This window comes from Haliotis rubra, unplaced genomic scaffold (assembly GCF_003918875.1).
Source record: "Haliotis rubra isolate DU_JTF1 unplaced genomic scaffold, ASM391887v1 Scf496, whole genome shotgun sequence".
NCBI lineage: Eukaryota > Metazoa > Mollusca > Gastropoda > Lepetellida > Haliotidae > Haliotis > Haliotis rubra.
In genome coordinates this window covers 346,263-371,790 of record NW_025767186.1, presented here as the reverse complement: position 1 = coordinate 371,790, position 25,528 = coordinate 346,263, and the positions used below count along the sequence as shown (strand labels likewise).

At 45.7% G+C, this 25,528-nt stretch overlaps 1 protein-coding gene across 1 annotated transcript; it reads right to left on the bottom strand.

The window, feature by feature from the left end:
• LOC124291561 (alpha-L-fucosidase-like) lies at positions 1-13,723 on the bottom strand. Its single transcript, XM_046728579.1, has 8 exons — positions 13,322-13,723; positions 8,721-8,827; positions 8,328-8,458; positions 6,927-7,060; positions 3,602-3,699; positions 2,565-2,697; positions 2,080-2,250; positions 1-918 (listed from the first exon to the last, which is right to left on the bottom strand). Exons 1-8 carry the CDS (start codon positions 13,657-13,659, stop codon positions 663-665), a joined length of 1,368 nt encoding a protein of 455 aa, XP_046584535.1. The 5' UTR covers positions 13,660-13,723; the 3' UTR covers positions 1-662.
• Positions 13,724-25,528: the final 11,805 nt, after the last annotated feature.

Sequence of the window (25,528 nt, the reverse complement as noted above, 5' to 3'; positions counted from 1 at the left end):
AAAGCAATAAGGTTTATTCAGTGTACTTTATACAAAATATTTGGGTGCATGTAACAACAGTTGCCAGCTTCCTTCTCTGTACAACGCTGACATCCTGGTACACAAACTGCTGTATAGTGGAGCTGCCCACAGGATCACGACTCAGTCAGGATGCATGGCAGATACATTACAAGTACAAGATCTAAAAGGATGACAAAAAGTCTTCTTCCATGAAATGACTCTTTGATGCACTCATGTAAGAAGAATTTACATTAATTCATTTACTTGATTCATTTCCTGGTGATAAAAGTGTGACTTGTGAAAGTGTAAGTACTAACACGGAATGAAGTGACAATCCTTGGGTCAATCAGTGAAGCAACCTTATATTCCACCCTGCCCCGCTACCCCAGCTAAACAAACAACCCCCAAGCCCCACCCTGTGACTCAGAGTGTCATCACTACTACAACCCAAAAGGGTCCAAGCATTATAATGTATGAATTCATGTAAAACACTGGAATAAATAGAACCTTGATATAACATAAAAAAAACATTCTTTTATCAAATTCATATAAAAACATAAAAAAAATTAATTGTTGTAAATCCAAATCCTAAAATAGTTTTAAACGTATTAAAAGACGAGGAGATGTGGTGAAGTCCTGAGGTACATAGTGGAGTCAGATGTTCAGTTTGCCAGCCCTACGATCTTGAAGGTCCATCCCCACTGACACGGTATCCTGTTGAAGGGAATGTTTGGCAGTGTGATAGTGATCCCCCCCTGTGGGTTCTTGGTGTACTCAAACTCCCCCTTATACCCCAGTAGGGTGATGTTGGTGTCAGCTGATGGGATCGGGGCACCCAGGACCAACTGGGAGCTCATCGGCCACTTCAGCAGGATCGCATACGCGTCTAAACCAGCAGCCCCCTTCTTGGCAGTGTACCTGGGGAGTAACATTGTGCATGTCACTTCTACACCGCAATATCAAATACAGGAAACTACAGTTAGAACAAAACTCAAAAGGATCTCTCATTTTAGTTTGTTACAGCTGTAGTTCGCTATAAGAATTTCAAATAGAATATACAGAACGTGACGAGGACCAAACAAACAGTTTGTTACATCCATCAGTTCGTTGTAAAGAGAATACTAAACGATGTCCTGCATAATACAATATTTATGAAACGAGTGAATGGTTTGGTATCTAACGAGGGAAAGCGAGTTAGATACCAATACCATTCACGAGTTTCATAAATATGATATTGCACGGGACATAGTTTAGTATTTTATTTATTACTCACCCAACATTAGCAAAATAATATCGAGCAAAGTACATTTTTCCTGAGAATTCAATGAGTGTGATGACTCAGGTTTCCGCGAGTCAAGCAAGGTCCAATACTATTGTGACAGAGGTGTTAGCATTGTGACGTCATAACTGTAAACCACTTTGGCGTCATACGTACGACATCCCGCAATGTTATTAAACAATGTGTAATAACATTGTAAAATTATTAAACAGTGATATCTTCAACGGGTGAGTAATAAAAGTGTGTTCATTACAAAGATGCTTTATGGTTACCACAAAACAACATGGCATTTACAAATTAACTTTTTTCTGTTATCATGAGAATATTTATAACCCGCCCTTTTCCAGGCTAGATATCCTATTCAAAGCGCACAATCTGATCATTATTACCCCAGATAACCCAAGCTGCCTTTTAGGCGCGAAAAGGTTAATCGTCATAACATATTTCACGGGGTACCCATTTTCTGCTGGGTGAACAGAGGCAATTTTGAACAAACTCACTTGCCTAAGGTGAGACCACATGTATCACATGTGCTTCGTTGTGGGGCATGACTGAAGTCCTAGAAACTCTCAGGAGTCAAGCTGCCAAACACGGTCACCCATCAAAGGTCTCTCTGCACCCAACGTGGCTTAACTTTTACTGATTTGTGACCTGAGCAGCGCTATGCACCGGACCACACGCCACCATCATGTGGACTTTGTTGTCCCAAATACGAGACATGCTGATACAGAGAGTATAAATAACTCTTCAGTCGGACAGTTTGTTGTTAATTACATGAAATATCAGTTCCATATACTGACCACACATCGGAATTGATGGTATCATTCTGGTATTGCCAGGTGGTTGTACCGTAGATGCCCTCGCCATTGACATCCAGCCACTGTCCCATCTGCCGCAGCCTCTCCTCGTAGATGGGGGCGATCACCCCGTAGCTGGTGGGGCCCACATTGACCAGCAGGTTGCCGCCACAGCTGCACACAACACAACATGACTCAACTCTTGTTGAACTGACTACAACTGGTAATGCCCACTAAAGCACATTTACTACAGCTGTTCATAATCCTTATATTCATAATAATATACATTTTAATCTATTGTTCTGTTAGACTGGCTTTTTAGAAGCTGACGAGTAATAAGGAGAGTAGGAACCTTACGGAAGATTGCTTTTTTGTCGTATTATGATTCAACATTTCGGTATAGATTTCTATGCCACTGTCACTTTTGCTTGAAAGTGTACTTGAACTGATTATCACCACACAACATCCACACAAAGCCCCCAACAGACCTGACAGTTTCCACGAGCAGTGAGATGAGTTCCTCCATGCTGTACAGCTGGGCGATGTCTGCGTCGCGGCGGAAACCCCACGATCCTTTGTCAATACTCATACAGTTCTCCCACTTGTGGGTCACCTTCTTCCCTTCAAACGAAACAAACTATGATAGATGCTTCTCATAGGTCCTGTAGTATGGAATGGTAGGATGCTGCTGCTGCTGCTGATGATGACAATGATGGTGACACAAGAGATTTTATGGGATAAATCTGTACTTATCTCACCTGGGTTGCATTTGTCTCCTCTGGATCGTATTTGTCTCCCCGAGTTGTACTTGTTTCACCTGGCTTACATTTGGCTTACATTTGGCTTACCTATATTGTATTTGTCTCACCTGGCTTACATTTGGCTTACCTATATTGTATTTGGCTCACCTGGCTTACATTTGGCTTACCTATATTGTATTTGTCTCACCTGGCTTACATTTGGCTCACCTGGTTTACATTCGGCTCACCTATATTGTATTTGTCTCACCTGGCTTACATTTGGCTTACCTATATTGTATTTGGCTCACCTTTACATTTGGCTTACCTATATTGTATTTGGCTCACCTGGCTTACATTTGGCTTACCTATATTGTATTTGGCTCACCTGGCTTACATTTGGCTTACCTATATTGTATTTGTCTCACCTGGCTTACATTTGGCTCACCTGGTTTACATTCGGCTCACCTATATTGTATTTGTCTCACCTGGCTTACATTTGGCTTACCTATATTGTATTTGTCTCACCTGGCTTACATTTGGCTTACCTATATTGTATTTGTCTCACCTGGCTTACATTTGGCTTACCTATATTGTATTTGTCTCACCTGGCTTACATTTGGTTTACCTATATTGTATTTGGCTCACCTGGCTTACATTTGGCTTATCTATATTGTATTTGGCTTACCTATATTGTATTTGTCTCACCTGGCTTACATTTGGCTTACCTATATCGTATTTGGCTCACCTGGCTTACATTTGGGTCCCCTACATTGTATTTGTCTCACCTGGGTTGTATTTGTCGTTGCAGTTCCAGAATCCCCCATGTTTGCAGCGTGTGTTGCTGCCCCACCGATCGTTGACTACCACAGAGTCCTTCACTGGGCTGTCAATACAATGGGAGAAGTGTTTACTGGAATAAGGGATTGAACTGTTCATAACATAGACAGGTTTTTTTCCTTTTGGACAAACATATACTACTATCAGCACAATGACTTGAATACAATCAAGGAATTTGATGTTAACGTAATCTGTCATTAGCTGAAAAGTCACAACAGTAACCCCATACCCTCTCACCTCTTGTTGAACCCTTCCACACATTTGTGACCTCTCACCTCTTGTTGAACCCTTCCACACATTTGTGACCTCTCACCTCTTGTTGAACCCTTCCACACATTTGTGACCTCTCACCTCTTGTTGAACCCTTCCATACATCTGTGACCTCTCACCTCTCGTTGAACCCTTCCACACATCTGTGACCTCTCACCTCTTGTTGAACCCTTCCACACATCTGTGACCTCTCACCTCTTGTTGAACCCTTCCACACATCTGTGACCTCTCACCTCTTGTTGAACCCTTCCACACATCTGTGACCTCTCACCTCTTATTGAACCCTTCCACACATCTGTGACCTCTCACCTCTTGTTGAACCCTTCCATACATCTGTGACCTCTCACCTCTTGTTGAACCCTTCCATACATCTGTGACCTCTCACCTCTTGTTGAACCCTTCCACACATCTGTGACCTCTCACCTCTTGTTGAACCCTTCCATACATCTGTGACCTCTCACCTCTTGTTGAACCCTTCCACACATCTGTGACCTCTCACCTCTTGTTGAACCCTTCCACACATCTGTGACCTCTCACCTCTTGTTGAACCCTTCCACACATCTGTGACCTCTCACCTCTTGTTGAACCCTTCCACACATCTGTGACCTCTCACCCTCTTGTTGAACCCTTCCACACATCTGTGACCTCTCACCTCTTGTTGAACCCTTCCCACATCTGTGACCTCTCACCTCTTTGTTGAACCCTTCCACACATCTGTGACCTCTCACCTCTTGTTGAACCCTTCCACACATCTGACCTCTCACCTGACCTCTCACTGTGACCTTGTTGAACCCTTCCACACATCTGTGACCTCTCACCTCTTGTTGAACCCTTCCACACATCTGTGACCTCTCACCTCTTGTTGAACCCTTCCACACATCTGTGACCTCTCACCTCTTGTTGAACCCTTCCACACATCTGTGACCTCTCACCTCTTGTTGAACCCTTCCACACATCTGTGACCTCTCACCTCTTGTTGAACCCTTCCATACATCTGTGACCTCTCACCTCTTGTTGAACCCTTCCACACATCTGTGACCTCTCACCTCTTGTTGAACCCTTCCATACATCTGTGACCTCTCACCTCTTGTTGAACCCTTTCCATACATCTGTGACCTCTCACCTCTTGTTGAACCCTTCCACACATCTGTGACCTCTCACCTCTTGTTGAACCCTTCCACACACCTGTGACCTCTCACCTCTTGTTGAACCCTTCCACACATCTGTGACCTCTCAACTCTTGTTGAACCCTTCCACACATCTGTGACCTCTCACCTCTTGTTGAACCCTTCCATACATCTGTGACCTCTCACCTCTTGTTGAACCCTTCCACACATTTGTGACCTCTCACCTCTTGTTGAACCCTTCCACACATCTGTGACCTCTCACCACTTGTTGAACATTTCCATACATCTGTGACCTCTCACCTCTTGTTGAACCCTTCCATACATCTGTGACCTCTCACCTCTTGTTGAACCCTTCCACACATCTGTGACCTCTCACCTCTTGTTGAACCCTTCCATACATCTGTGACCTCTCACCTCTTGTTGAACCCTTCCACACATCTGTGACCTCTCACCTCTTGTTGAACCCTTCCATACATCTGTGACCTCTCACCTCTTGTTGAACCCTTTCACACATCTGTGACCTCTCACCTCTTGTTGAACCCTTCCATACATCTGTGACCTCTCACCTCTTGTTGAACCCTTCCATACATCTGTGACCTCTCACCTCTTGTTGAACCCTTCCACACATCTGTGACCTCTCACCTCTTGTTGAACCCTTCCACACATCTGTGACCTCTCAACTCTTGTTGAACCCTTCCACACATCTGTGACCTCTCAACTCTCTTGTTGAACCCTTCCCATACATCTGTGACCTCTCACCTCTTGTTGAACCCTTTCCACACATCTGTGACCTCTCACCTCTTGTTGAACCCTTCCATACATCTGTGACCTCTCACCTCTTGTTGAACCCTTCCATACATCTGTGACCTCTCACCTCTTGTTGAACCCTTCCATACATCTGTGACCTCTCACCTCTTGTTGAACCCTTCCATACATCTGTGACCTCTCACCTCTTGTTGAACCCTTCCACACATCTGTGACCTCTCACCTCCTTGTTGAACCCTTCCTTACATCTGTGACCTCTCACCTCTTGTTGAACCCTTCCACACATCTGTGACCTCTCACCTCTTGTTGAACCCTTCACATACCTCTCACCTCTTGTTGAACCCTTCCACACTCTGTGACCTCTGTTGTTGAACCCTTTCCACACATCTGTGACCTCTCACCTCTTGTTGAACCCTTCCATACATCTGTGACCTCTCACCTCTTGTTGAACCCTTCCACCTCTCACATCTGTGACCTCTCACCTCTTGTTGAACCCTTCCACACATCTGTGACCTCTCACCTCTTGTTGAACCCTTCCACACATCTGTGACCTCTCACCTCTTGTTGAACCCTTCCATACATCTGTGACCTCTCACCTCTTGTTGAACCCTTCCACACATCTGTGACTCCTCACCTCTCTTGTTGAACCCTTCCACACATCTGTGACCTCTCACCTCTTGTTGAACCCTTCCACACATCTGTGACCTCTCACCTCTTGTTGAACCCTTCCACACATCTGTGACCTCTCACCTCTTGTTGAACCTTTTCCATACATCTGTGACCTCTCACCTCTTGTTGAACCCTTTCCATACCTTGACCTCTCACCTCTTGTTGAACCCTTTCATACATCTGTGACCTCTCACCTCTTGTTGAACCCTTTCATACATCCTGTGACCTCTCACCTCTTGTTGAACCCTTCCACACATCTGTGACCTCTCGCCTCTTGTTGAACCCTTCCACACATTTGAACCCTTTCCACACATCTGTGACCTCTCACCTCTTGTTGAACCCTTCCACACATTTGTGACCTCTCAACTCTTGTTGAACCCTTCCATACATCTGTGACCTCTCACCTCTTGTTGAACCCTTCCATACATCTGTGACCTCTCACCTCTCATTGTACAGCCAGGCCAGGAAGTCAGTGGAGTTCCAGTACCAGTCTGGGGCCTCCCAGTCTCCGTCCGACCAAACCACTTCCGGCTTGTAAGCCTTGACCAGCTCATACAGCTCCGGCATGGCCTTGCTCTGCCACAGAACAAGTCACAGCATCACAATTACCATCACATAGCACCCGGTGACAACATCACAATTACCATCACATAGCACCCGGTGACGACATCACAATTACCATCACATAGCACCAGGTGACGACATCACAATTACCGCCCCATAGCACCAGGTCACGACATCACAATTACCGCCCAACAGCACCCGGTGTAGGTACAAATATTGCTGATACACTGCTGTAATGTTGCCAATTGCAGCACAAGACAACAGGCACTCAGTTACTCCTCAGTGCTGTGGTCAGACAGAGGATCAGACAGAGGGTCAGACTGTGGGTCAGACAGAGAGTCAAACAGTGGGTCAGACTGTGGGTCAGGCAGAGGACCAGACAGAGGCTCAGACAGGGGGTCAGACTGCGGGTCAGACGGGGTCGGACAGAGGGTTAGATTGTGGGTCAGACAGAGGGTCAGACATGGGTTAGACTGTGGGTCAGACAGGGGGTCGGACAGTGGGTCAGACAGGGGGTTAGACTGTGGGTCAGACGGGGTCGGACAGAGGGTTAGATTGTGGGTCAGACAGAGGGTCAGAGGTTAGACTGGGTCAGACAGGGGGTCGGACAGTGGGTCAAACAGGGGGTTAGACTGTGGGTCAGACAGAGGGTCAGGCTGTGGGTCACACAGAGGGTCAGACAGGGGGTCAAACAGGGGGTTAGACTGTGGGTCAGACAGAGGGTCAGACTGTGGGTCAGACTGTGGGTCAGACAGGGGTTAGACTGTGGGTCAGACAGGGGGTTAGACTGTGGGTCAGACGGGTAAGACTGTTGGTTAGACAGGGGTCAGACTGTGGGTCAGACTGTGGGTCAGACTGTGGGTCAGACAGAGGGTCAGACTGTGGGTGTCAGACTGGGTGTCAGACTGAGGGTCAGACAGAGGGTCAGACTGTGGTTCAGACTGTGGGTCAGACAGAGGATCAGACAGAGGGTTAAACTGTGAGTCAGACTGAGGGTCAGACAGAGGGTCAGACTGTGGGTCAGACAGAGGGTCAGACAGAGGGTCAGACTGTGGGTCAGACAGAGGGTCAGACATGGGTTAGACTGTGAGTCAGACTGAGGGTCAGACAGGGGTTAGACTGTGAGTCAGACTGAGGGTCAGACAGGGGTTAGACTGTGAGTCAGACTGAGGGTCAGACAGGGGTTAGACTGTGAGTCAGACTGAGGGTCAGACAGGGGTCAGACAGGGTGTCAGACTGTGGGTGAGACAGAGGGTCAGACTGTGGGTCAAACACTCACCATGACAAAGTTGTTTGTTGTCCAGTTGTTCTTCTTGTCCTGGAGGTACAGGGGGTGGAACCACTCCAGCAGGGAGTGGTAGATTCCAAAGTGGAGATCCGTGCTCTTCCTGACCGCAGCTGCCAGGTCACCTGACAAACAGCTTTCAGCATCACCAATAGTTCATGTTCACAGACTTTCACTCTTGTATTGCTAGGTAGGAAATAACAATATTTCTCAACTTTTAAAAAGAAAATCACACATTATTGGGGACAAATTTCTCCATCACAAAATGTTTTTCAACCATTTACCATGTTTACCATCATCAACCAAATCTCTTCAGGAACCAAATCCCTGCAGGAGACGAATCCCTGCAGTTGAATCCCATCAGTAATACAGACAGTAAGTGCCTACCAACAAGGTCTCTGTTGGGTCCAACATCTTTTGCGTTCCAGTTGAATGAGTAGTTCGACGGCCAGTTGGTGAATCCCTCATGATGTTTGGTGACCAGAACCAGATACCTGTAACATGGACATTAGTCTGGGATACCTGTAACATGGACATTAGTCTGGGATACCTGTAACATGTACATTAGTCTGAGATACCTGTAACATGGACATTAGTCTGGGATACCTGTAACATGTACATTAGTCTGAGATACCTGTACCATGGACATTAGTCTGGGATACCTGTACCATGGACATTAGTCTGAGATACCTGTAACATGGACATTAGTCTGGGATACCTGTAACATGGACATTAGTCTGGGATACCTGTAACACTGACACACATCTGGGATACCTGTAACATGGACATTAGTCTAGGATACCTGTAACATGGACATTAGTCTAGGATACCTGTAACATGGACATTAGTCTGGGATACCCGTAACACTGACACACATCTGGGATACCTGTATCATGGACATTAGTCTGGGATACCTGTATCATGGACATTAGTCTGGGATACCTGTAACATGGACGCACATCTGGGATACCTGTAACATGGACATTAGTCTGGGATACCTGTGTCATGGACATAAGTCTGAGATACCTGTAACACTGACACACATCCAGGATACCTGTACCATGGACATTAGTCTGGGATACCTGTAACATGGACATTAGTCTGAGATACCTGTAACACTGACACACATCCAGGATACCTGTACCATGGACATTAGTCTGGGATACCTGTAACATGGACACTAGTCTGGGATACCTGTAACATGTACAATAGTCTGGGATACCTGTAACATGGACATTAGTCCGGGATACCTGTAACATGGACATTAGTCTGGGATACCTGTATCATGGACATTAGTCTAGGATACCTGTAACATGGACATTAGTCTGGGATACCTGTAACATGGACATTAGTCCGGGATACCTGTAACATGTACATTAGTCTGGGATACCTGTAACATGTACATTAGTCTGGGATACCTGTAACATGTACATTAGTCTAGGATACCTGTAACACTGATACACATCTGGGATACCTGTAACATGGACATTAGTCTGGGTTACCTGTAACATGGACATTAGTCTGGGATACCTGTAACACTGACACATTTGGGATACCTGTAACATGTACATTAGTCTGGGATACCTGTAACATGGACATAAGTCTGGGATACCTATATCATAGACATTAGTCTGGGATACCTGTAACACGGACATTAGTCTGGGATACCTGTAACATAGACATTAGTCTGGGATATCTGTAACACTGACATATATAGTGTACAGGTATGGGCCCCAGGTATATATAGGTGAGGTGAAATTGGGTTTAACGTCGTGCTTGAGAATATTTCGCTCATATGACAATGTGCATGCGCGTGTGTGTGTATGTGCGGCTGCTTGTACTAGCCCAGACTTAAGCTGGTTTTATAGTGCTAGCCCACTAAGATAACATGCTGCAGTGATGCATGAATACCCCACTCAGACACATTATACTGACTCCGAGCCGACCAGTCCTTGTTGTACCCATTAATGCCGAGCGCCAGACAGGGACCAACAAGTACCATATTTAGCGTCTTTTGGTATGACGCGGTCGGGGATTGAAGCCGCCACCTTCCGCTCTCTAGGCGGACGCTCTAACCACTACACCATGGAGGCAGTCAGGTATATATAGTGTACAGGTATGGGCCCTACGTATATATTTTATACAGGTATGGGTTCCAGGTATATATAGTGTACAGGTATGGCCTCCAGGTATATATAGTGTACAGGTATGGGCCCCAGGTATATAGTGTACAGGTATGGGCCCCAGGTATATAGTGTACAGGTATGGGCCCCAGGTATATATAGTGTACAGGTATGGGCCCCAGGTATATATAGTGTACAGGTATGGGCCCCAGGTATATATAGTGTACAGGTATGGGCCCCAGTATATATATATATAGTGTACAGGCATGGCCCCAGGTATATATAGTGTACAGGCATGGCCCCAGGTATATATAGTGTACAGGCATGGCCTCCCAGGTATATATAGTGTATATGGCCTCCAGGTATATATAGTGTACAGGTATGGCCCCAGGTATATATAGTGTACAGGTATGGCCCAGTATATATAGTGTACAGGCATGGCCCCAGGTATATATAGTGTCCAGGTATATATAGTGTACAGGCATGGGCTATACAGGCATATATATGGGCCCATAGTACAGGTATACAGGTATATATAGTGGGCCTCCAGGTATATATAGTGTACAGGTATGGCCTCCAGGTATATATAGTGTACAGGTATGAGCCCCCAGGTATATATAGTGTACAGGTGAGCCTCAGGTATATATAGTGTACAGGCATGGCCTCCAGGTATATATAGTGTACAGGTATGGCTCCAGGTATATATAGTGTACAGGTATGGGCCCCCAGGTATATATAGTGTACAGGCATGGCCTCCAGGTATATATAGTGTACAGGTATGGGCTCCAGGTATATATAGTGTACAGGTATGGCCTCCAGGTATATATAGTGTACAGGTATGGGCTCCAGGTATATATAGTGTACAGGCATGGCCTCCAGGTATATATAGTGTACAGGTATGGCCTCCAGGTATATATAGTGTACAGGCATGGCCTCCAGGTATATATAGTGTACAGGTATGGGCCCCAGGTATATATAGTGTACAGGTATGGCCTCCAGGTATATATAGTGTACAGGTATGGCCCCAGGTATATATAGTGTACAGGTATGGCTCCAGGTATATATAGTGTACAGGTATGGGCCCCAGGTATATATAGTAGTGTATGGGCCTCCAGGTATGGACCCAGGTATATATAGTGTACAAGGTATGGGCTCCAGGTATATAGTGTACAGGTATGGGCCCCAGGTATATAGTGTACAGGTATGGGCTCCAGGTATATATAGTGTACAGGTATGGGCTCAGGGTATATATAGTGTACAGGTATGGCATGGGCTCAGGTATATATAGTGTACAGGTATGGCCTATAGGTATATATAGTCCAGGCTCAGGTATATATAGTGTACAGGCATGGCCCCAGGTATATATAGTGTACAGGTATGGGTATAGACCCAGGTATATATAGTGTACAGGTATGGCCTCCAGGTATATATAGTGTACAGGTATGTGTACACTCCAGGTATATATAGTGTACAGGCATGGCCCAGGTATATATAGTGTACAGGTATGTATGGCCCCAGGTATATATAGTGTACAGGTATGGGCCCCAGGTATATATAGTGTACAGGTATGGGCCCCAGGTATATATAGTGTACAGGTATGGGCTCCAGGTATATATAGTGTACAGGTATGGGCCCCAGGTATATATAGTGTACAGGTATGGGCCCCAGGTATATATAGTGTACAGGTATGGGCTCCAGGTATATATAGTGTACAGGTATGGGCCCAGGTATATATAGTGTACAGGTACAGGTATATATAGTGTACAGGGCTCCAGGTATATATAGGTGTACAGGTATGGCCTCCAGGTATATATAGTGTACAGGTATGGGCTCCAGGTATATATAGTGTACAGGTATGGCCTCCAGGTATATATAGTGTACACAGGTATATATAGTGTAGGTATGGCCTCCAGGTATATATAGTGTACAGGTATGGGCTCCAGGTATATATAGTGTACAGGTATGGCTCCAGGTATATATAGTGTACAGGCATGGCCTCCAGGTATATATAGTGTACAGGCATGGCCTCCAGGTATATATAGTGTACAGGTATGGCCTCCAGGTATATATAGTGTACAGGCATGGGCTCCAGGTATATATAGTGTACAGGTATGGCCTCCAGGTATATATAGTGTACAGGCATGGCCTCCAGGTATATAGTGTACAGGTATGAAGCTCAGTGTATATAATGTGCAGGCCCAGGTATATATAGTGTACAGGTATGGCCTCCAGGTATATATAGTGTACAGGCATGTGCTCCAGGTATATAGTGTACAGGTATGGCTCCAGGTATATATAGTATAGATACATGGCCTCCATATATAGTGTACAGGCTCCAGGTATATATAGTGTACAGGTATGGCCTCCAGGTATATATAGTGTACAGGTATGGGCTCCAGGTATATATAGTGTACAGGTATGGGCTCCCAGGTATATATAGTGTATGGGCTCCAGGTATATACAGGCATGGCCTCCAGGTATATATAGTGTACGAATTATGGTGTATAGATATGTATGGGCTACAGGTATGTGTACAGGCATGGCCTCCAGGTATATATAGTGTACAGGTATGGGCCCCAGGTATATATAGTGTACAGGTATGGGCCCCAGGTATATATAGTGTACAGGTATGGGCTCCAGGTATATATAGTGTACAGGTATGGGCCCCAGGTATATATACTGTACAGGTATGGTCCCTAGGCATAGATAATGTACACATTCCGGTGAGGAATAAATATATTTAGGTAATATGATTCGACTAGAATGAAATTTAAGGGGGGATACGGGCGGAAGTCTTTCCCAGCTTCCTTGTGTACTCTAGGTGGACACTCGATCACTGAGCAGGCGTCAAACAGATAAACTTACTTGGCACCTGATGCCTTGAATATGTCCGCCCAACGCTCTGGGCTGTAGAACTCAGCCTTGAACTGTGGGGCGAAGTCAGCGTACGTGAAATCCGGCCTGTAGTTCTCCATCATGAACAAAACTACGTTGTATTGTTTGGCCATCTTCCACTGTTCCCAGAACCACTCGCTGCTGTAACTCGGCACAGAAAACACTCCCCAGTGGAGGAAAATACCCACTTTAGACTCATCGTACCACGACGGCAGAGGTCTGGCGTCCAGGGATTTCCAGTTGTTCTGGTACTTCACCCCTGCACACCCCGCGACTAAAACTAAACTCAGCAAAATCCACCTCGCCATTCCACCTTGTCTCACTGCTCGCGATACAACACAAACATGTCGCGGTCACATGATTCCCACCAGGAAAAGTCACGTGAGTATTATGAAAGCGTCTATAGAGATAGACTGGGATCTTGTCTACTAAACAAAGTCTTAGTCTGGACCATCTTCTAAGCGTTAACATTCGGCGCACACAAACATTTGAACCAGTCAATAAAAACAGGTTCCACGATTTGGTTGCGCAGCATGCCTGGCGCTTTTAGTCAACACGAGCCCATTCGTAATTACTCGCCTCTGTCCGTGACCTACAAGAATGACACGAGTAGTTACGAATGAACACGAGCCCAGTCAATGTCCAACACTGGGTGCCCAGTCTATTTTTTAACTGATATGCATTTACTCTCAGCCATCTTTACTTGTTCTCTTGACTGTTATAATCGCAGATGCATACCGGGAATTCCCGCATTTAAGCCCCGGGCTTAAATACGGAAAATCACTGTTCTTGTGATGAAATATTTTAACCATATTTAAGCCAAGGGCTTAAGTTCGAAAATGCACAATATTTTGATAAAATGGAAAAGAATCAGGATTTTTGAAAATATTATAATCAGGAAACTGGTCTTTAGATTCAAAATTTAGAGTTATGAAAATGTTTACTCGAGTGAGTATATGCAGGGAGACTCTATAAGGTTGTTGTAGAGTATCCCTGGTATATGTCAACGTGAATGATAAAGTTGAGAGTCTTTAATGCAAAACACGAACTTGAAACTATTATGAGAACACTGACTGACATCTAAGACAGTGACTAGTCTCTACAGTGAGTATTTAGAGCCACACTGTTTTCAGAGTTCAAAGCTTTGTTCCCTCGAGTGAGTATTTCAACTGTCAACTGTGAACGGAATGATGAAATTATAACAAAACATGAACTTCAAACTAATAGTTTGAGTTGAGTTAAGTTGGGCTTTACGTCATATCGGCATTATTCCAGCCCATATAGTGACGAGATCAATTCTGAATTCATGACCATTTTAACTTCAAACTATAATGTGTCAGGAGTGACTGATGACAGTGACACTATTCAGAGTCAAAGTCTCCGCGTTTAGAAAGGGACGTCACTCGTCACTTTGAACGCCCAAGAATTAAATCCAAATTTAAGCCAATGGACTTAAATACGCGGAAAAATCCCGTATTTTGGCCCATGGGCTAAATTTCGCGTGGGCCTAAATACGGGAATTCCCGGTATGTAATACATAGTTGTTTTAGAGGGAGATTCTAAAGCTGGAATATTATGTCCTGTTGACGCTGCGCTCTGCCTCTACACATTTCAAGCTCTCATAGTGTGGAGTGAGCTTTGAACCAGTCTGGTTCCCGGGGTCTGTGGCGCTAACGCTTCGGGCTTTGAACCAAATCATGTTTTTTCCTTTATAGGTTTTTAAAACACATGTATCTTCTATATTCACGGCGATTGTAATAACGATTATCAGTAATGATTATACAATGTCATTTAGAACGTGGCCAAATGTAATTTTCAGTAGTTATCAGTAAAGAAGCAAACAAATATAGTACCCAGAACCATAGCTGTTACCGTCTTCTTTTCAACAGTTCATGCAGTGACTGGCTGGCTGTCTGGGTATGGTTTTACGCCGTTTTTAGCAATATTCCAGCAATATCACGGCGGGGGGACACCAGAAATGGGCTTCACAAGTTGTACCCATGTGGGGAATCGAACCCGGGCCTTCGGCGTGACGAGCGAACGCTTTAACCACTAGGCTACCCCACCGCCCCCATGCAGTGATGATATGGAAGGGGCAGTGATGATATGGAAGGGCTTGTGAGTTTTCAGGTATCCTGCAAATTGCCCGATTACCTCCTCGCAGTTTTAATTCATGAACATTTTCTTATAAGCTGCCCCATAGTTATTAGTGTTAAAGACTGTGTGAATTCCTTCCTTGAAACAAGACAGCTATCTCTATCTCCAGGACGTATCGGCGTACAGTCAGATCAGTTTATCCACAAGTTGCCCAGAGTGTACAAAAAAGTTCATTCCTTAAATTTTAAATAGTCCTTCATTCTACCGCGGTATGTTTTCCAAATAATCGAGTCTGGCTTTGTCACGTGTCCCGATACAATTTTTTATGCGTTCTAAGTTACATCAATCCAGGACCTCATATTTCGCCTCATGACAGGAGGATAACTGAAAACTACGGGCATTATCTTGCTGAAGCGTGAAGTTACGTCGCTGTCTGTGAATGAACGGCTGCATATGAGGCCCAATGATCTCATAAATGTATCGCAGACCTGTCAGATTGCCACTGACAATGACAAGTTGTGTCCGACCATGTGAGATGTGATGACTCTCCATGTCATAACGCTCTCTCCACCAAACTGCTGATGTTGAACAACGCACGCGTCAGCATACCGTTCACCTCGCCGTCTGTACACCCATGCCCTGCCATCTGAGCTGTTCAGATGAGATCTCGACTCGTCAGTGACCACCATCTTAATCTTGTCTCCTGTACGGAAGATGCTGTCTTCACCTGGCAAGACGTGCCTATCGTCGACGTTGGAACAAAATTGGACGTATTGCAGGCCGTCGGCGCCGGATGTTGTGCTCCCTCAGACGGTTCCTGAAAGTGCTGTAATTGATTGGACGTAAGTCAGAATGGTCCGAGCAGTCAAACTGGCAGTCTGGAATCAATTCCTTTGATGGGTCAGCCGAATGGAGCTGTCTTGCTGAAGTGACGGACGCTGATTTTCTGTAAGTCATGACATGAGGTAAGCGCAGTTTAGGTTGGTATTAACGGGTTTTCCACAACATTCGGAAGCTAATAGAGAACAATCAACCGTTCTTCAATATTCAATATCAGGTGTGTGAACCTCAGGTGTCAAAAAAGCATGCAGAAAGTGAGTAAGCTCATTGTGCACAAAGTGCACGTGCCACGCGCGATACGTGACATCAAATTTCATGTGCAAAGTTCTTTCCTACATGTTTATTTTGGGTTATTTTTATAACTTTTCAAATAACTTTTATTTTATGCCATATCATGTTATACGTGGTGCCGTTAGTTTAGTCATGTTATTTAGTACAGAAACCGCTACGTTGTGGGACGTTTACACAGTCGGTGATAAAACTGTTGTGAGATGTGAAACACAGATCAAACAAAGTCGAATAATGTTTAAGATCATGTATATATTTCACTGGGTCACCGCTTCAGGTTTCAGATCGCAATGTTTTGTACAAGTAAGTGTGTATAGGTTATTCAACATTTGGAGTCCGCGAAAAAGTTTTAGGTACGGTTCTCTGTGTGTACGGGTACGGATCTCCGTGTGTACGGGTACGGATCTCCGTGTGTACGGGTTGTCCAGTTCCCTATCCTGCTGACAGTCAGTAATGGAGTCGTGATGAGGAAAACCAGAGACTGAAAGTGTGAACATCGATCCCAGCCACCCGATTTGTGTTGACTCTTACGACAAACGTCGACGTCATAAGCTGTCCGAAGACCAGCTCTGTCAGGGACCAGGAAGAACCCAGTTGTTTATCAGGGGCAGGCGGTGCCCCCCGCGGATCCTCTATGTTGTCGATACATGTGGGAATGTGCATGCGCGATACGCCCTGCACTGATGGTTTAGCGCGTGTATCAGGTATTACTTGTTTAATCATTTTCGATTTCGCTTTACTACGTGCGGATAGTTCATTGGAAACGTTGTTGTTTACTTGTACTAGGTGCCTGTCTACAAGTATACCCTCTTACAGCAACTGTCCTTGATCCAACAGATAATGCTTGAGCGATACTAAAGGTCATCTGGACGTAGGAGATGTAAGTCAGATAACATGTACGCCTGACCATATACCTGACCAACAACTAGCCATGAAGACAACATTTCGGAAAATACACTTTGCAAAGAAACCAAATCATATTCTCACCTTACATCTTTTACAGGTCCATGTCTTTATCTTCAAATCACATACACGTTTTCTCCAAATGTTGACGCGCTGGGTGCAGACTGCTGGTGTTATTGGCCACAACAATTCACGGAGTACAAGCCCCCTGTGTAACACACGTTCGTACACACTGCCATGTCCAGACGATATCTCAGCGCACGTGTAGTCCAAGTGCAGGTACTCTGTTAGGTTTATAAAGAGATCATGTACAGATTGCCCACAGACCCTGTACAGATTACAAAGACTATGTACAGATTACAAAGAAACCATGTACAGATATCACACAAACCATGTTCAGATTACACACCTGTAAATCATTTACACATTACACAAATACCACATACAGAGTACACACACACCACATACAGAGTACACACATACCACATACAGAGTAATAATAATAATAACCACATACAGAGTAATACGCACATACCACATACAGAGCAATATCAATCTCACACATACAGAGTACACACACACCACATACAGAGTAATACTACACACCACATACAGAGTACACACATACTCACACACACAGAGTACATACAGAGTAATACACACCACATGTACAGACTACACACCACACACAGAAAGGTCCCCAAACACATGTACCACAAATCATCTAGAGAGCCTAATAATCACACACCACATACAGACTACACAATCATCCTAACAGATCAAATCCTCACTACACAGACCCCAGTCATCATACAGAGTGGGCCAAATCTTCACCACACACAGAGTAATACAGGCCGATCATCCCACATACAGAGCCAAATACACATACCTCACAGACCCAAATCATGACCACACGGACTAACCATCACCACACAAGAGGCAAATCATCAACCTAGACCCAAATCATCACCACACAGACCCAAATCATCACTACTTCAGACCCAATCATCCCACCACACAAGGCCAAATCATCACTTACACATCCCATACAGAGCCAAATAATCCACAGGAGCCAAATCATACACCACATACAGAGCACACATGCACCACCATACAGACCCACATCATCCTTCCCTGAGACCCAAATCACACTACAGAGTAATAATACACATACCACATACAGAGTACCTAATCACACACTGAACCACATCCCACACAGAGCCACTATCCATCACTCACATGTAATCATCCCCAATAATACACCACACATGCCAAATCGTCTACAGACCCCAAGTCACCACACACACCCGTAATAACCCCAATATCCCCATACCACACACAGAGTACTAATATTAGCTGTACCACACATACACAGATAATAATAATATCATCATTACACAGACCCAAATATCACTAATAATCCCCACACAGACCATGTCACCTAAAGAGGCTCTTATTATCCCCACAGACACAAATCATACACAGACCCACATACAGAGGGACCCAAATCATACCACACATGGGCCAGAGTAATAATACATGGCCTCATCATCACACAGAGTTAATTCATCACCACACACAGAGCCATCACCACACAGACCCTAATCATCACCACTAATCGTCACCACCAATAATCATTAGCCACAGGCTAATCATCCAGAGCCTGGACCCTATGTGCACAGACCCAGATCATCATCACACAGACCCATCATCATACACAGACCCCAATCCATCACAGCCTGGAGCCATCATCACCACACAGAGCAATCCTCCACATACCCACATCACCACAGAGTACACAGACTGATGTCCTGGGGCCAAATCATCACCACAGAGGCTTGACACACATGCAAGGCCTCATCACACATGTACCACCAATAATAACTGGACAAAGCATGGGCACAGAGTAATAATAATGTCCGTTATGTGTTAAGTAACATAATGAAACAATTGTCTTCTTTGAGCGGCATTTTAGAAGTTAGGAGGAATATATAGAATAACTTTATGGATAACAGCCTCTTTATTCGTGAGCGCGACGTTTCGATACATATTCTTGTACCGTTGTCACCATGCCAGTTGTTATCCATAAAGTTTGTTCTATAATGAAAGAAATGGTTGATACTGCAGTGTCTCTCTGATCTACAGTCCTAAAGTCCTATATATACAACGTCACTTCGGCTGCTGTGTCGTGTTGTCGCAGCGCAGTGATGGAGTGGGGGTGGCCATGTGGTACAGGTTATCCTGTTCTGCCTTCCTACATTAATCACATCTTCCTGTCGGCATCTCTGATGGGGCGGAAGGTGGCTACATTACCACCATCGGGTTGGAGTAGGTTGTTGGGGCGGAAGGCGTCTAAGCACACACCATCGGGTTCGAGCAGGCTGCTGGGGCGGAAGGTGGCTACATACACCATCGAGTCGAGCGGAAGCGGTGGCTAAGCATACACCACTGGGTTGGAGCGGAAGGTTCACATACACCATCGCTGATGAGAGGGCTGCTGGGGCGAAGGTGGCTACATTACACCATCGGGTTGAGCAGGCTGCTGGAGCGGAAGGTGGCTGCATTACACCATCGGGTTTGAGCAGGCTGTTGGGGGCGGAAGTTTGGCTACACTCACCACGGGTTGGAGCGAGGCTGTTAAGGTGAAGGTGGCTCACATTACACCATCGGGTTGAGCAGGTATTACTGGGGCGGAAGGTGGCTACATACACCATCGGGTTGGAGTGAGGCTTATGGAAGTGCGGAAGGTGGCTACATACACCAATCGGGTTGAGCAGGCTGCTGGTGTAAAACAAGAAGCCCGCCGTGCACCAGGCCACGGTTGCCGTGCTCCTATCTGCGCCAGTCATTGAAGTCACGGACACTATTGGGGGTTGCTCAGGAGGAATATTCCTGTCACTATTGCCATGGTAACTGCAAGTTTCCTTTGAGGACGATAATATCAGGGAGGTCACGGAGCATTCTTCCCAGCGCAGCTGATCTTCCACCGTCTACGTACACCCCCGAGAATGAGAACATACAGGACAATAGTGCAGATCAGCTACACCCACGGTACTACCACGTACATGAAGAAGAGGTTGATGTTGGCTGCATTTCGTCCAGAATACCATCTTGACCGTTCCTCGGTTACAAGAAAGGACAGAGCGTAGCCAACAAGCGGAGATGACCCACGAGCCCTAGTTCGCATTTGCCATCACTTTACTTTGTCACCACGCGGACGTAATGGAGCGGTCGATTGATCCAGCGATGCCGCGATCAGTTGCGACAAACATTATACTGATGTCTGATTTCAGGAAGCACGTTAATGCCATCAGCATGAACAGACTCAACGCAGTGGTGGTGAACGGGAAAACAGTTCAACGACACCCATTGAGGGATGAAGACGATGACTGTAATGGGTCTATGACTGGCGGGCCATGTTGAACATAATCCACACGGCGGGGAACGCAGATTCTGATACCCACACAACAACAGCAATGGAGGACGCCGTTAGCCAGCAGAGACAGCACCCCAGGAGCAGGAAGCTACCCCTCGGGCCACACGCACCGCCAGGGATGCATCCAGGAGGGTAGAGTTGGTGCAGCACCGGACGATAAGACCAATATTGACGTTCATTGTCACGAGAAGCTGATGAGGCGTGTCAGGTTTGAACACCGTGTATTCCTGCTTGTTCAGGGTGCAGGAATGGCAGGGTTGTGCGTGCTTTATGGCCTGGGTGCGACATGTCTGAAGCAAGTCTCGTTCAGGACTGTCAAGCATATATGACGTTATTGGGAGCAAACCACGGTAATCGGCGATGTTTTCCAAGCGTGTTGTCACAGTAGTGCCAGCGAACGCTAGTTAATTGGGCGTTAATATTTCCTCCTTCTTTGGCGCGGGTGAACAACTCTGGCGGAAAAGTTAAAACACCAGTACCCTATTGGAAAACTCGAGAACAGGATACCACAGCTTCAACCAAAACCACCAAGAATCCAAATATCGGTGGTAATCAAATAGGACCACACCTGAGAAACAATCTGAAAGCTGTGTATACTACTCAAAAGTGATAAACACAATAAAAGGCAATATGGCATCTGCACATGCATCTGGTGACACACCCCCTTGACATTACTGGAGTGACGAGACACATGCATCTGGTGACACAGCCCTAGACAATATTGAAGTGATTTTAGACACGTGCACCTGGCTATACACACCCCTAGACAACATTGAGTGACGAGACACGTGGATCTCAGACACCCAAAGACAACATTGAGTGACGAGACACGTGGATCTGGTGACACACCCATAGACAATATTGAGTGACGAGACATCGCGCATCTGGTGACACACCCATAGACAATATTGGAGTGACGAGACACGTGGATCTGGTGACATCCATAGACAATATTGAGTGACGAGACACGTGCATCTGGTGACACACCCATAGACAATATTGAGTGACGAGACACGTGGATCTGGTGACATCCATAGACAATATTTAATGAACTTTAATGAACATGTACCACACAATGCCCTGAGGGATCGCGTACTTGCTTCCCCTGTACACATCTATATATTTAGTCCCTCATGTACAGTCTAAGTCTCCACTTTATCAAATGTTACGTCAACACGAGCCTGACACCGAGGTAATGACGGGTAAGCCGTCGTCCAGATTGCACAGATTGTGTTGATGGACAGCAGTCGTAACAGTCGCTGACTGGTTTCACACGTGCTGTCTGACGTCACGTCGTGGTAATGTTCTAAACGCTAAATAATGACACTGTATGTAGCGCCCACTGTTCACAGAAGTAGCGTTAGTTAACCCCGTCAGCAAGCTGACAAGGTAAGGATGTCATCTGTGGATGACTCCACGCCCTGCTACATTCACATCGGTGTCCCCCAGTTTGTTTGATGTTATTGAGGAACCAGTGTATAAACATGCAAGGCATTCCTATATTTAATTCTACTTGGTAATTTTACCTGTCTATCCAGACACTCATCACCACAGTGGATTCGCCTTGATATTATCTCTCAGAGCCAAATCATCACCACACAGACCCAAATCATCACAAATCACACAGACCCCAATCATCACACACAGACCCAAATCATCACTACAGTCCCAAATCATCACCACACAGACCCGAATCTTCACCACACAGAGCCAAATCATCACTACAGGGCCACTCACACAGAGCCAAATCATCACCACACAGAGCCAAATCTCACCCATCATCACACAGACCCAAATCATCACCACACAAACCCAAATCATCACAGACCCCACACAAACCCAAATCATCACCATCCACTGAGAGACCCAATCATCAGCACACAGAGCCCCAAATCATCACCACACACACCCCAATCATCACCCACAGACCCTAATCATCACCACACAGACCCTAATCATCACCACACAGACCCCTAATCATCACCACACAGTCCCAAATCATCACCACACTGACCCCTAATCATCACACCACAGACCCTAATCATCACCACAGAACCAGATAATCAATCCACAGACCCAATCACAGACCCAAATCATCACCACACAGAGCCTAAATCATCACCCACAGACTCCAATCATCCCCACACAGAGCCAAATCATCACCACACAGACCCATCAGACCCACCAGATCATCACCACACAGAGCCAGATCATCACCACACAGACCCCATAGACCAAAATCATCACTCACAGATTAGATCATCACCACACAGACCCAAATCATCACCACACAGAGCCAGATCATCACCACACAGAGCCAAATCATCACCACACAGACCCAAAATCACCACATCACCCAACATCATCCCACAGACCCAAATCATCACCACATTAGACCCAAATCATCACCACACAAAGTCCCAAATCATCACCCACACACAGACCCCAAATCATCACCACACACAGACCCAAATCATCATCACAGACCCAAATCATCACTACACAGTCTCTAAGTCATCACCACACAGACCCAAATCATCACCACAGAGACCCTAATCATCACTACAGACCCCAATCATCACCACAGAGCCAAAACACAGAGCCAAATCACCACACAGAGCCAAGTCATCTCCACACAGACCCAAATCTTCACCAAACAGACCCAAATCATCACCACACAGACCCAAATCATCACTACAGTCCCAAACCATCACCACACAGACCCTAATCATCACCACGAAGACCCTAATCATCACTACACAGACCCCAATCATCCCACACACAGGCCAAATATCACCTACAGACCCAATCATCACCATACACCCCAAAGACCCAAATCGTCACCACATACAGATTCAAATCATCACCACACACCAAATCATCAGACCCAAATCATCACACACAGACCCAAATCATCACCACTACAGACCCCAATCATCACCACACAGACTAAATCATCACCACAGACAGTCCCTAATCATCACTACAGACCCAAATCATCACCAACACAGATCATCAAATCATCACACACAGAGCCAATCACACTCCACACAGACCCATCATCACACAGACCCAAATCATCACCACACAGACCCAAATCATCACTACACAGACCCCAATCATCCCCACACAGAGCCAAATCATCACCTAAAAGACTCCAATCATCCCCATACAGAGCCAAATCATCCCCACACAGAGCCAAATCATCACCTCACAGACCCAAATCATGACCACACGGACCCCAATCATCACCACACAAGACCCAAATCATCAACACACAGACCCAAATCATCACCACACAGACCCAAATCATCCCCACACAGACCCAAATCATCACCACACGGACCCAATTATCACCATACAGACCCAAATCATCACCACACAGACCCAAATCATCACCACACAGACCCAAATCATCACCACACAGACCCAAATCATCACTACAGTCCCAAATCATCACCACACAGACCCTAATCATCACCACACAGACCCTAATCATCACCTAACAGAGCCCCAATCACAGACCCCAGCCATCACAGCCAATCATCACTCTTCACACAGACTCACACAGACCCCAATCATCCCCATACAGAGCCAAATCATCCCCACACAGAGCCAAATCATCACCACACGGACCCAATCATCACCACACAGACCCAAATCATCACCACACAGACCCAAATCATCACCACACGGAGCCAAATCATCACCACACAGACACAAATCATCACTAACAGTCCCAAATCTTCACCCACACAGACCCAAATCATCACCAGAGACCCTAATCATCACTACAGACCCACAATCATCTCCACACAGACCCAATCATCACCACTTAGACCCAAATCATCACTACACAGACCCATCAATCATCCCGACACAGAGCCAAATCATCACCTAACAGACGCTAATCATCCCCACACAGAGCCAAATCATCATCCTATCACACAGAGCCAAATCATCAATCATCACAGACCCCCAAATCATGACCACATCGGACCAATCATCACTCACACAAGACCACAATCATCACCACACAGACCCAAATCATCACCACACAGATCACACAGAGACTACAAATCATCACCACACGGACACCACAGACCTAAATCACCACACAGAGACCCCAATCATCACAACACTGGAGCCAAATCATCACCACACAGACACAAATCATCACTACAGTCCCAAATCATCACCACACAGACCCAAATCATCACCACACTGAGCCAAATCATCACCACACAGTGCCAAGTCATCTCCACACAGACCCAAATCATCACGACACAGACCCAAATCATCACCACGCAGACCCAAATCATCACTACAGTCCAAAACCATCACCACACAGACCCAAATCATCACTACACAGACCCAAATCATCACTACAGTCCCAAACCATCACCACACAGTCCCAAATCATCACTACACGGACCCAAATCATCACTACACGGACCTAAATCATCACTACAGTCCCAAATCATCACCACACAGACCCAAATCATCACTACACGGACCCAAATCATCACTACACGGACCCAAATCATCACTACAGACCCAAATCATCACCACACAGACCCCAATGATCACCACACAGAGCCAAATCATCGCCA

Bases quoted from the DNA above. Each gene is read 5' to 3' on its own strand.
- LOC124291561 (XM_046728579.1), bottom strand. From the start codon at position 13,659: ATGGCGAGGTGGATTTTGCTGAGTTTAGTTTTAGTCGCGGGGTGTGCA. The intron at 8,828-13,321 runs GTAAGTTTATCT...TCCATGTTACAG, and splicing joins TTCAAGGCATCAGGTGCCAA to GTATCTGGTTCTGGTCACCA. The intron at 919-2,079 runs GTCAGTATATGG...GTTACTCCCCAG, and splicing joins ACCATCAATTCCGATGTGTG to GTACACTGCCAAGAAGGGGG.